At 40.5% G+C, this 14,180-nt stretch overlaps 1 protein-coding gene across 1 annotated transcript; it reads left to right on the forward strand.

The window, feature by feature from the left end:
- Positions 1-1,654: 1,654 nt before the first annotated feature.
- CCL20 (C-C motif chemokine ligand 20) lies at positions 1,655-3,774 on the forward strand (the record flags this gene model as incomplete). Its single annotated transcript, XM_084267486.1, is given in 5 exon segments — positions 1,655-1,715; positions 1,718-1,894; positions 2,148-2,262; positions 2,924-3,001; positions 3,280-3,774. Coding segments are annotated over 5 exon segments (459 nt in total). The 3' UTR covers positions 3,308-3,774.
- Positions 3,775-14,180: the final 10,406 nt, after the last annotated feature.

Here is a 14,180-nt window from a genome sequence, read left to right on the forward strand (position 1 = left end):
ACCCAAACCAAAAAGCGGTGCTGATGGGGGAGATGGCAACCTGATGCTTCTTGATACCAGGCAATCTATAAATAGCTATAAGTAATTAATGTTTAACCACCCCTATCTCTATGGGAAGGAAACAGCTAAGAAGCTGAACTTCTGTCGCTGCAGGTGTTGCCATACTAGTTAGCTATTTTGTAGCATTGCCTAATGCTGACAGATTGTCCTTAAAACAGTTCAGAAATAGCTGCACGCTGAGAGCATTGATCTCTATGTATTTTTGTGGCATTTTACTATGATCCATAAAGCAGTTGGACAAAGCAGCATACATCAGGACATAGGATCTCTGTTGCCTCTTCCCTTGCGCCTTGGCCAGCGGCAGTGGCTCTGGGGAGAAACTTCCCTACTGTGACGCAATGCACGCTGCAAGACCTCTCACGTGCACCCCGGCCACGCCAGCTGTCCTAATCCTGGCTATTCCATAAAGAATTCAACTTCTCTGAAGAACAATCTGTTCTAGAGTTCAACCGTGTTACATTTCGAGGAAGAGATAATAGAAGCACGCCCTTTGTGAGATGTAGTGACAATCAATGAAGAATAGAGGGTACATTCTATGATTCTATGACATCACGAGGTGACCATGACTGTGTCCCTGAGCTCTGCCTTAAGAGAAGCTACTTAAAGCTAAGGTTACTGTGTAGTTACTGTGTAACTAACTACCTGGAGCTGGTAGTTGTTCCTGTACACACTAGCTGACCCGGACATGGCCTGCAGCCATCACATTCATTTCACACAGGTGGCCAACTGGCACTGCAAAGTAGCAGCTCAAGCAGTGTACTTGCAGCAATGACAGAACCTCTTGTGGGGGAGTGGGGGGTGGTAGGGGGGTTGAAGGGGTCCTCTGAGCCACGAGGCAGTTTTAAGATTGTGTGTATTCTAGCTGAATGCTCGGGAGTCACAGTACTTGGGTGCAGTTTGGCATGGGAAAGCAACACAATACAGGTATTGCTTATGAAGTGTCCCTGGTGCATTCTGGATAGTACAGTTTCAGTAGAAAATACAGTCCTATTTCAAGTTGTTTTTAAGCTGACTCTGGTTGAGATGAAATAGTTCAGATGTATGACAAAGTGAGAGAAAGTGATGACAGTGAATATATGATAAAAGATATCAATTTCCATAAGTATTCAATGTTGCCTACGTGGCTCCACTAATACCACAATCTAGAGCTCATAAAGCAGTAATCTGGAAAGCCTGATGTTACTGTGTTGGCCAAGCAGGAAACATTAACATAGTGCTTTGATATCATCGCTGAGACTTATCCAACTCCTGTGAGCTTGCCATGCTGAAACAAATGTCTGGGTTAGGCCCACCTCTCTCTGCCCCCAGACTGGGCTCATTAAACTAGAACACAGCAGATACGCAGTTTCTGTAGGTAACATCAAGAGTTACCTACGTTTGACTTCCCTCATTTCACAACCCACACTCCTACCCCTAAAAATACACATGCTTCACCCACAGAACCATTACCTCACAGACTTTTATTTCCTTTTCTTTTTTGGCTTAATCTTCTAACCTACTTTTTAAAAAAATAAAATAAAAAAAAAAATTTCCCAGCAGACTGCTATCTCTGGTTATAGCACCAGGAAGGTGTGCTGGGGCCACATCGGGCACAATGGAATTTGCTGTGGGGAAACCCGCTGATGACAGTGGAACCCGCCCGCGTGTGAATTCCCGCGGTTCCCACCACCCCTTTATAAGCAGGTGGAGGTGCAGCAAGGCTGGCAGGACAGGCAGGCAGCACTCACAGGAGCACAACTGTGTGGAGTGGAAATGGCTGGCTTCAGCAGCAAGAGCTTGGTCCTGGTTTCCCTGTTGGGGCTCCTGGTATTGCTCCTGTGTGGCACCTCTGAAGGTGAGTGAGCTCGGGTGTTCAGCCTCATCAACTGGTTCTTGGTGCTGCTCTCCAGTGTGTGCCAGTCATACTGGGGTCTCTGTGCTCACAGCTGGACAAGGGAGGGGGGGAAAAGGATTCATGATTTCCAGAAAATATGCTGCCTAGTCCTCCTCTTTTGTTGCTGGGGAGCTGGGTAGTCAGGGGGCTGAAGAGCACATGGCAGAATGGTTCAAATGGGTTTGATTAACTTTGTCATTTTATTTTGTTCCAGCACAAAGCAACCAGGATTGCTGCCTGTCTTACACCAAAGCACGTCTGCCTCGATGGGCACTAAAGGGTTATACTGAACAGCTCTCCAGTGAAGTCTGTGATATCCATGCAATCATGTAAGTTACTTTTCAGAAGATTCTTTCTTTTTTTTCTGTCTGAGCAGAAACAATGATTTGAACGTTGTAAGCATGATTTTTCTTGCTTTTTTTAAAACATGAAATTAAATGAATAAATTGTATGTGGTAACTGTAAACAAAATACCCAACCTCATTTTGATAAGGACTACTAACTCACTGGCAGCTGTGCAATGTAAATAACAGATCTGACTTTTCAGGACTCAGCTACGCAAAGACATGCTTGGTCTCCAGCTGAGAGCCATTCTAGCCAACACAGGCTTGCCAAAGAGAGGCATAAGTGACAAGATTTGTCAAAATTCACAGAGAACAGACTTTTCTTTCCACAAGGCTTTAGCCCTCCTAAATGTTGATCTGTCACCTTAGCTCAACAGCAGCTCTTATTCTAGTTTCACAAATTATTTCTGGTATAGAGCAAAGTTCCAATACATTGAACTCAATTTTATGGTGCAAAAAATGATCCCTGCAACTGAAGCAGCTATTATGCTTTAATTTCATTAACCCCTCATTGGAGGGGTTGTGGAGCACCCAATATTTATCTGGCATTTACAAAAGCAGTTTGTTGCTGTCATAGCCATATAGAGTAACTATGATGCATGTCTCTAACCATTTACTGATCTCTTTACCTCCTCTTCTTTTCCAGTTTCCACACCAACACCGGCCTGAACGCCTGTGTAAATCCCAAAGAAGGCTGGGTGAAAAAGCATCTTCTCTTCCTGAGGTAGGAATCTAAAAAAATCTAAATACCACTTGGCTGATGAAAACAGAGCATGTCTGTTTCTTACATCTCCTAATGCCGCTTCTGATGGCAATGCTCAACGTGTTTGTCTTTCTCTCTCCTGTTAGACATGGCTCCTCCTTTTTATCCTTCTCAGGGACAGCCATGTCACATGTCCCCTTTTCTACCTGAGCTATTCTCTCAGGGAGTCCTGTATCTTGGAGAGAGAAAACTATGGCTGAGGTCATTATTTAACGTGTGTTCTCTCATTCTTTTAACAGCCATAAACTCAAGAGGATGTCAATGTGATATGGTTTCCAGCAGGGAACTACACACAGATGTGGCTGAAGAACCATTAGGTTCAACCTCTTGGTTGAGACTGTCGTCTTGTACACTGTTGTGTGCTTACTCACCACTATCTTGGGCTTCTTTGGAACCGTTCAACATCCTCAGTTGATTCATATTGCATCGCTGTTTTGCTTGAATTAAGCATTTTGTTAAAGTTTCAATTTTTACTGATATGATGTGTACTGTTTAGTAAGGGCTACCTGAAGTTGTTGTACAGAGTATGAATTTTATTGGTTTACTGCATGTTGGTTTTGTTTTGTTCAGCACGTGTGAAGAGGGTTATTTATTCTGTTTATTTTGTTACTACTTTGGCACTGTCTTGTGCCAAAATGTTTCCTTTTAACTGCAGTCAGCATTGTAATACTTACTGAACTATTGTGTCTACTTGTGGAAAAATGGAAACTGGAGTTTAAAACAATAAACGTTAATTTCTCCACTCTGTGTGATATTTTAAAGTTTTTTCATTGGAAAAAGTGACTTCCCCTTGAAATGACTCCCTTTGCTTCTGAGCCTCCAGCTGAAACAACTACACAAGTGTCCTCACACCTGTTAAACCCACTTTCCACCTCGCTCACTCTATTTGCCCTGTGGGTAGCTATGACCACCACAGGATATAATTCCTTCCACCCCCCCAGACAGCGGGTATATATATGAAGCTTTTTGTTAACATGAAGACCTGTCCATAGCTCAATTTCATCTTAATCAGACTTGAGAGAAATTATCTTATCAGTTTCTCTATGTGATCAGGAGAAACCTTACACATATTGTTACAAGGCAAACATCTACCTCATCTGCTGAGAAGGATTATGGCAACACCATCTGCTCCTGAAGGGCTCTCCCTAGAGGACAAACTTAGAGGATTTTCTTCCCCTTTATGAGCTTCTTACAGTATTCCATGCTTTCTAGAATGATGCAGGTCCTCTTGATGGAGGTCTGCAGACATTGCCTGATCAAAGTATTGGGCCTTCATGGAGTAGGTAGGATATGGGTGCAGGATAAGTGGGGAAGGCTGCTCAGCTTTTTTGGTACTATTAGATGGCCCATGTGGACTTCATGAATGTGACCAAGTAGGCTGGGTAGGTGTAGCCCTCTCACTGTCAGCACCAGAGTCTTGCAGATAAATCTGTGCCTTTTAGTCATAGAGATATAAGCATCACTTTTAATTTAATTTAAACTTAATGTAAAGCGTTTTTGGTGTCCTTGAGAGAGGAGGGGAGAGTTGCTGCATTTTCTAAATAATTTCTAAATTAAGTGTAAGGCTGCTCTTTTCTGTTTTCAAAACATGCTAGAACTTATGCAATCTGCTTGTAGTTCTGCAAACCTGGGAACTGGCAGCTCCCTGAGGGTGAAGCTCTGAAGGAGTGAAATGACTTTGCTTTAATTTCCAGTAGGTAGATTTAATGTCCCTGATATTAAGAATAACATGTAAGAATCTATCCCCTCCCATAGAGGAGTAATTACCCAGCATGTTCCCTGGGGATTTCCATAACTTCTGGGCTAAACTGCAGAGCTGTGTCTCACACCTGCCAGCACTTTGTGGGCTCAAAGAGCTTGTGGGCTACATCAACAAAATGGTACAGACACTGTGAATGGGTTTGTGTTAAAAGCATCAGAAGGTGAGGTTCCCTGAGGTGCCCTGGGGAAAACAGGTAGGTATTGGTGGAGGTGTCCGGAGCCAGAGCGATAGATAAACTCGATGCAGAAAAGCCTGGAGTCCAAGCTAGAAAATTCAAGGTAAAATAAGAAAGTGAAAACTGATGTGTGAAGCTGTGGGAGTGGTTCTTTGTACTCCAAGGTTGAACCTGTTAGAAGTTTTTGCATTGCTTCTGCAATTTTTCCTTCCTCTTCTCCGCCAGGTGCTTCATCAATGGACCTATTGACTTGTGGGATAGTTTATTTATTTATTTTTTAGTTCCTCTTATTCTAATGGAATCATTTTTTTCCTAACCAACCTCACTGGAAGGAACAAACATAATTTGAAAAATGTTTTCCATGTTCAATAGCATAGACTGATAAGGTTGTTCTGTTACTGGTAGGAAATTCCATGTAAGAGCAATGTGTCCTTCCACACTTTTATGAGGATACAAACAGGTATTTTAAGTGCTTGCTGTATCTCCAGATCATCAGGTGTGAGTCACACTATTGTAAGTAAGCTTAAGTGGCCAGTAAAGTCCTGATAGCTCTGAAAACCACAACCATTTCTAGGAACACCTTGATTCTGGTTATTTTGGTGGAGCTATTCTGTGTTTGTGTGGGTAAGGTTCTATTGCTTCTGTATCTTTGGACTTCAGGTCCTAATTCAGTAGGTGCAATTTTGTAGAATGTTTTGAGGTGTGATATCAGATAGTCATTTGGGAATTTTTCCTTCCCTTTATATGTGTGTGTGTGTATATATATATATAAAAAATATATATTTTCTTGCAAAATACCAATGAGGTTTTTTTACTGCAGCTTGGAAACTGTTTGGAGAATGGGTAAGAGAATTTGTCCTTCAAAGTCTCAGCTTCATACTTCAGTTCCAAAAATCTCCTACTCTTGCTGTATTGAGACCTGTCCTCAGTGATTCCTGTCCTTGCCAGAGTGTTGTCATTGAGTTCTATTTGTGCACATTATTTCTGGGTTTTTTATTGTTTTTATTTTTAATGCTTTTTTTTTTTTGCTTCTTTTTTAATTCCTTTTTTTCCCCCCTAAAGCATTCTCTCACTATTCCCACACAGGACTTTGCAGCATTTCAATAGCTTTGCATGTTTATCAAGAATTCATATATGGAATCATAATTAGATTTACTCAATTCTTTTTCTCCTTCTCCAGCACAAAGCAACCGTGATCTTGACCTTTCTCACCCAGAGCAAAGTGCCTCCTTGGGCTCTCATCAGTTACATGGAGCAGCTGTCACTAGAAGTCAATGAAAATAATGCTATTGTGTAAGTTATCAGTTTAACAGAATTCAGTAATATCAGCCACTGATTAGTATTGCTAATAAAAAATCAGCTACTGATTAGTATTGCTCGATGCATCAATTTGGATCTCTTCCAGTTCTGGATTTAGATCTGTTCTTGGCTAATGGGAAGAGGTGACTGAACATTATTTTGTGTATGTGTATAGTCCTAGGAAACTATCTGTGTTAGAAAAAGGTATACAATGAAGAATGGCTCTTGGTAATTATCTTCTACTGCATAGTATGTAATTAAAACCAGCAGGTGTTAAAGAAGGACTAAAATAACACCGAATGGACAATGTTTATAAGGAATAGCAGTCCTCCTGTTGATTTAATATTGTTGTTAAAATATCAAACCTGCCACATCACATCTACTGGGCGAGTACTAACAAGTTATTTGTTGAGTTAGTGTTCAGTTGATGGTAGCTCCTAACTATCAGTTGAAGATTACTTTCTGTCCCTCATTTCTTGTTTTTCCACCTTCCACACAGGGGAGGGTTGTAAAGCGTGTGCAAATCCAAGAGAGAGATGGGTGAAGGCCTATCTTAGCCTGCACTGTGCATGGTTTCAAGCATGTTACCTCACTGAACACTAAGCACTACTGTGTGTGCTTAGTGTGTGTGTGTGACAATGACACTTTTAGCTTTTTCACAGGGGTGTTGATAACTGGTCAGTTATTTTTAATTACCTGACAGCCCATATGTAACTGACCTTCATTCCTGATTAACTGGGATGTGTCGTTCAGCTGTCATTTTGTAGAGAAGTGAATCGGGGAATTGGTGAAACAAGAAGGGCTGTAGGCTTGTGACATTATCACTTGATTTGAATGGCATACGCCTAGCTGGATAAACATCAAGACAACACAAATGATGGATTGTAACAAGCCTTCTGTATGCTGAGCTCAGCTGTGTTATGCCCTGGCAGCCTTACTCCGAATACCAGGCCATATGCAACATCCTTTGCCAAAATATGAATCATAAAAGAAGTTATTAATTTTCAGACTAAAACTAGTGCTTTGTGTATGCTAAGTTTACTAAGAAAATACAGTTGTATGACTTCACTTAATTGGAAAACTATGATCTTGTGACTGCTCTATTCTGGGGAGTGTCAGCTTTAACTGCTCAGTGTTGTAGTCCTAATTGTTAAAGGTTTTTAAATTGCTATGTTTGTTCCTTCTGCACTATCAGATGCAGAGAGCTTTCAGTCAAAGCTCACCAAGAGTTGCTAGCATTAGAATATTTAAATACAATATAAAACTAATACAGTGTTGAGGCTGCTAGTATATATTAAGCATAGTGTAATGCTCATGTAGCTACTACCATAAATAAAGCCAGGCACTTTTTTAATAGACTTTGATCTTCCTTGAATTTACAGTATAATTCAGTCACAGAAATCATAGGGGTTGGAAGGGATCTTCAGAGATCATCGGGTCCAACCCCCCTGCCAAAGCAGGTTCCCCAGGACAGGTCGCACAGGTCGGTGTCCAGATGGGTCTTGAATCTCTCCAGAGAAGGAGACCACAACCCCCCTGGGCAGCCTGTCCCAGGGCTTCCTCACCCTCACTGTGAAAAAGTTCTTCTACGTATTGGTGCAGAACTCCCTGTGCTCCAACTTGTGGCCATTGCCCCTTGTCCTGTCTCCACAGACACTGAAAAGGGGCTGGCCATTTCCCCCTGTGTTCCCCGCTTGAGATACTTATAAACATTAATCAGATCCCTTCTTAGTCTTCTTTTCTCAAGGCTGAACAGCCCTAGTTCATTGTAGGTGAGATGCTCCAGTCCTTTAATCATCTTCGTAGCCCTTCGCTGGACTCTCTCCCAGACATCCCTGTGTTTTTTTGTACTGGGAAAGATTGTTATTCAAAGATTATGCAATCAAAAAATAAATATTTAATGTACAGGTATCAGATAAAACTTCATCTACTATATGTTAGAAAGCAACTATGTCACAGGAAACGTAGAGACTAGAATACTAATGTTGTCATTATTACATTTACAACAGCATTTCTATAGTCCTGTTTATATGTTATACCCCCAAAATAAAGATTTTATTTATAAGCATCTGCCATCTACATTTCAGGGTTCCTGAAACTTTGCTACTCCCTAACCTTAAACTGAAAACTTTTTTTTTCCAGACTTTCTTTGTATCAGGGACACAACTGACATGCTGGGTTGAGATCCCCTGAAAAACATTTAAACAGGTATATATATGGCTGCTACACAGAGCACAAGGATTTGTGCTGGATACACTTACAGTGCCTGTGTTATGCTAAAGGGAATTAATTTACCATCACAGCCACACACACAGCTGCACATACAAAAGTGAGGAAAAGAGGAATCTGCACATGACAGATTTTCCTAGACTAGCAGTGCTAGCAAGGGATCCGAAAATCCAAGGTGAAAGCTACTCATCTCTCAGAAGAGATGCCTGATGTAGGTGGGACTTGTATGTGTGTCTGTCTGGTGGATAAAAAGTCTCTGTTTCAGGTTCTCTTCAATTTGGTTCTTTCCCCCAAAATAATATGCTTATTACTTGAAGAGGTGTCAAAGGCACTCGAGATGCAATCACAAAGGTTCCTTACATATATAATTAATTCCCACAAGTATTAATTTGCCGTCCTAACCTCTTGGTTAAATCTGTTTGTATGACCTTTGAATCCAATGCATTCCACTGCAGTATGTTGTCACAATACTCCAACCTCCAGGAATATCTCAATTTACCCAAAAATGTCAAACTTCACAGTGATTCCTTTTTTTCTAGCCCTCAAAATGACAGAGAAAGATTTGGAAAACAAAAGATGAAGAAGACTCAACAGCTTTTCACACCTAAGCTATTTGTAATATGTTTTGATATCCATCTGCTGGTTCTGAGTAGTAGCTGTAGCAGTGGAGTTCAAAGGGGAAGTTATTGTCATGTTTCTTGCAATGAGCACCACTTTCAATTATCAGGCACGATGATCTTTGGACACTTTTTCAGTGGGAAAAAAATCTCAGTCCTGGCTGAAATTGAGGATCTGTATGGTGTTTCTGTTTGTTTTACAGGTTGGTTTTTTTTCCTTCACATCTTTACTGCTGGATATGGGCTTCAGAGATTTACCTTGCTCAAGGGTTAACATTACCTGGTTCGTGTGCATGCCATGGTGAATGAGAAGACATGCACAGGTAGGTTAGTAAGATATCAGATATGCTTTTCTGTTAGTTGGAGGCTTCTCAGCCTGTGAAGAATAACTCACTAGGCAGGACATGGCATGGTAAGAATTGGGGAAGAAAGAGACACACAGGCTTCTGGAAGGGGGAACAGTGTGGCCCAGCACTTGGGGTGAGAAAGCCTGAATGATAGGACCACTTAACAGACAGCTACAGGATAAAGTAACTTAGGAAACAAACCCTAGGATAGCGTGGTTGTGGTGCCATGATTAGTGAGGACATGGACTGCAGTGTAAAAACAGCGCACAAAGTATTCCTTGTTTCTGAGTCAAAATTTACGTACATTTGTGATGCAAATTTTGTCCTTGTGCCCCAAAGCCAAGGCAAAACACTTATATGTAGGCAAAAATTCTATGTGTAGGCAAAAATTGTCCATGTAGGTTGGTCTAATACAATAAAATTGTACTAGGCTCCTCTCTCTTCCGGATGAAAAAATGTAATCAAAACATAGGTTGTTCTTGAAGGAACATGGCTTGCAAGAGGATAAACTGTATCAAGAATTCATATAACAAATGTTGAGGTACCAAGGGCAGGGAAATATCTGTAGGAAGCTACAGAATTGTACCTGGGTGGCAGGATAGCAGGGTGCTATGTGCTGACTGGTTAGGCCATCTAATTAAACTTGTGTCTGTGGAGATGGGATCAAGTGGTCCAATTTGCAGTGAAATTGTCAGTTAGTGCCAAGATTAAACTAAGAGTTTCATACACCTGTAGCATCATTGGCCAGGTAGAAAGCCTGTGAGAACACTATAAATTTACAAAGTAGACAAACAGCTGAATGTCTCCTATTGTTACAACCAGGAATAAATGGTTGAAATGTCTTTCAGAGACAATGCAAATCTTGGAGATATCTGAGATGCTGCAAATCTCAACAAGCCGCTCCCTCTAAGGTATCCTCCAAACTGGTATGAGAGTAGGCAAAAATTATGAATTTGAAAGTGAGTAGTGCTGTATTAATGCTAATTATGATGGACTGATGATATATATTGTTTTGCACATCTGTATGAAGTACACTGAGGTGATGGTAAAGAAACACAGAAAACAAGAAATACACAGACGGTGCAACTGGACTGCTACACGTAGTGAAGGCATATAGATATGTTGAAAATACAATGGTTTATGTGAAATGCTTAATGAACTTTGGCATTATAGAAATGAAATCTAAAAGCTCAAATGAGTTATTTTGACTGTTTAATTAAAAACAGTGGTGAGGTGAACCCACTTTCACTTAAATTAAGCTGTATTTACTGAAAGAAAGTGGCTTTCACTACTTTTTCAATTCTATTGTAGACTTACAAGAAATTCTGTTATTCATCAGGAACTTTTTGCTTCTTCCTGACTCAGTAGTTTGACTCAATTGTGTATTAGGTGTATGTAGGAGATGTGATCCTCTGTTTTCCTCACTAGATGCATCCGGATACCTCACTGGCTTTCATCTTGCAGCTTAATCTGGCCGCAGAATACTTGCGTAATTACCTGAAACAGTCAGCTTTGCCTTCTTGACTGGATGATACAGAGTTCTCCTTAACTATAAGGTCTTCAGGCCCCTAAATTCTGCACCATGGAAAGAAAGATTAAAAGCATTTCTGAGTTCTTCTCCGAGAGGGTAAGCTAAATATATTTTATTGGGTTGAGGGCTTTTTTTGCTTTTAGGGTTTTTTTTCCATTGCCTACCAATCTGAAACAAGTAAGAATATATAGAAATTGCCTGACTGCATGGGGTATGTGAGCAGTGCATTAGAAATGGAAGATGGAAGAGCAAAGATGAGTACTGTTCCTTTCTGGCGCTTGTTATTATCTCACTGTAGGCAAACAACATCTATTCATGTGAACAGAGACTTGTTGGTGCCACGCTTCTTCAGAAAATTGTAACTGCTAACTTATTTTACTTGAGATAACTATAAATTGATTAAAACTGCCACACAACAATGAAAAATAATCTTTGGGAAAGAGAGCACTTTGTCTGTTCTAGAACACGGTCAGCTCTTTCTCACAGAATGGCTCTTACCTAGCAAAGAGCAAACTCATAGAACATCATGTTCCTTATACAAGTAATATAGTTTAACATTTTTCATGGCAGTGGTGTCATGATTAGCATTGGAAATAACAGAGCAGAAGTGAGAAGGAGCTCTAACAATGCAGAGAGAAGTGTATGTGTACAGTGGTGTCCCTTTGGGTAAGAGTAAGCACATTATCAATGCCAGAATAAACCATGAAAAAAATTACCTAAACCTGTTCAATTTGCCAAGCAGAAACAAGGAAATATCAGAGCACAGTTCTGCAGCTGACAGGTCTGACAATTATGGGAAAGGACAAGCATGTGAGAAGGGACCGCTTACAAAAACTCCCCTTAATACAAATTCACGACACCCATTACTAAGATAATTACTAAGATAAGGAAGTGGCTTTCTACTCTTTCCCTTAACTCAGACTACTCTTGGGCTGGCCTTTCTGATTTAGTTCAGCATACCACAGACTGACCTACTTCAGAACAAGTGGGTCATGATACATCTTTAAATCAGGAAGCCTAAAACCTACTCTCTTCTCTACAAGCAAGAGTGTGTTTGAGTAAGAAGCACTTTCTTCGTGTTGTGCTTCTTAGGACGGTGCTTTGGCTCATGACAAAAGAGATTTCCTGACCTACTTTGGAGGAAGAATCTCAAAAGTTCTCAAAAGGAAGCTCTTATTGTTACTGTATTAATCTGGCTTCAAAGTGTACAACACAAATGTCTCCAGTACTCTAGGAAGGAGTATACTGCAGCCTTTCAAAGGCTTTTCTATTTTTCTTAGCTTTCTGCCACTCCTGAAAACTGCTGATATAGAAAAAAAAAACAAAAGAGAACAGAGAGCAACCAATATATAAGTTATCCTTCCAGGGTGATAACATCAATAATTTTGATCCCTGTATATAAAATCTGATTATCCCATCCATTGATAGAAATTGCTGGAGATCTGGGTTGTATGTCTCCATTGATAGAAATTGCTGGAGATCTTGGTTGTATGTCTCAGCGTTGAATTTTTCCTTCCACTCTAGATAAATACATAGTGTGTACAAAGATTCTTTTAAACTGGTCTTTCATGACTGAGAGGCTGTGTACTCTCTTCAGATGCTGAAAAATATCAGGGCAACAATTTTGCCCTGGCAGTCTAAAAATTTCCCTTCAAAGCTTATGCTAGTTGCCCATTTACCTGAACTTGGAATAGCTGCATTTCTGCTTAACACTCAGGGTTTAGTAATATGGACTTCAGTTTAGTCTGCTGTCTCATTGGAGTCCCTGCTTCACTAATCCTCAAGTAATTAGTCTTTAAGTCCTTCCCTTCACTCCCTCACCACAGTTTTTACCTTTGCTGCTGAAAGTCTGGCAGGTAATCTGTCCTGTGCTACAACTCTGGCTTTTGTCAGAAAGACACGGTTGGTTACTATATATTTGTTTTGCAGACAGGCCTCTCCTGGGTGGAACTCGGGAAAAACCTCATCTCAGCAAAGGGATGACTCTTCATCCCTGGCTCAGGATGAAGCAATGTTTTGTAGTTACTATATGGGAAGAGAGCAAACATTGGCATTATGGCAGTGCCTCTCTGGGACAGTCTGGACAGTAGCCTCACAGCTAATTGGGATTGATTTGTGTCATGACACCAGTGGTCCTGTATTTTCTGCTTATAGAAGCAAGGAAAGGAGGTGAGAGCCAAGGCCTGACCTGGTTTATCTTTCACTGTTGTTATTGCCTCTTAATCCAGGGTGATGACAAATTGTGAGGTGTGCATGCTCAGAGGGAAAGTTACATCAAGAAAGCGAGGAGGGAACATGCCAAACCACATGGAGCTCTTCAGCATTTCCACTTCCCCCTCCTCTGTTTAGACTGGGCTACACTTGCCCTTTCTGTGTCTCAGAAAAGAGCTTGTTGGCATATGAGCTGCAAAACCTTGAAAAAAATATTATTTAAGAACATTGCAATAACTGATTCAATGATGCAAACACCACCCTGAAGTACAGAATTGAAGAGATATTTACTATATAATTTATAGTGGAAGTATAGATACTCATTTATGCTGTACAGAACTATCAAGCCTTTAAACTTTACTTAAAAAATTAAATCTAATGCTTCTAGTTGGTGCCAAGTAATACTGAAGTACCAGAAAGACTGCATGACTGTGTGTTTATGAAGAACAAAGAAGGTGTTAACGGGAAAGCAGTGCCCATGCCATGATCATAACATGACTGAAGTTAAAACAATGGAAACATATTTACATTCAGAAATTATAATCAGGGTGGATACATATGATGCTAAACAAATACAAAAAGCTGCTAAGAAACTGGAGACCACCAAGAGCAGAGGTTGTTCAAAAAGTTCTTTCTGAACAGGGTTGTTCCACGTAAGTCAATTCAGTTGGAAATCTGGATTATTTGTTTTCAATAAAAATATTCCTTATCTGCCCCAAGCCTTTCCACATACAAATAAGAGAAATGATTAAACCAAACAAATAGTAATGAAAAACTCAGAGACCACTTTGTCCCCAGTTGTGTCTCACATTAAATCTGGAACTAGCCATTGTATTTTACTTCCTGGCTTTCAAAAACCAAAGGACTGTCTTCAAAGTGAAGCTGTAGGGAGCCATATGAGTGTTTTTTTGAAAAGTCACGTATCATTTAACACTGGGACTGTCTTCTGTTGACCTATTGTTAACAATG

This window comes from Gallinula chloropus (assembly GCF_964237585.1).
Source record: "Gallinula chloropus genome assembly, chromosome: 8".
In the NCBI taxonomy this organism is placed as follows: Eukaryota; Metazoa; Chordata; class Aves; order Gruiformes; family Rallidae; genus Gallinula; species Gallinula chloropus.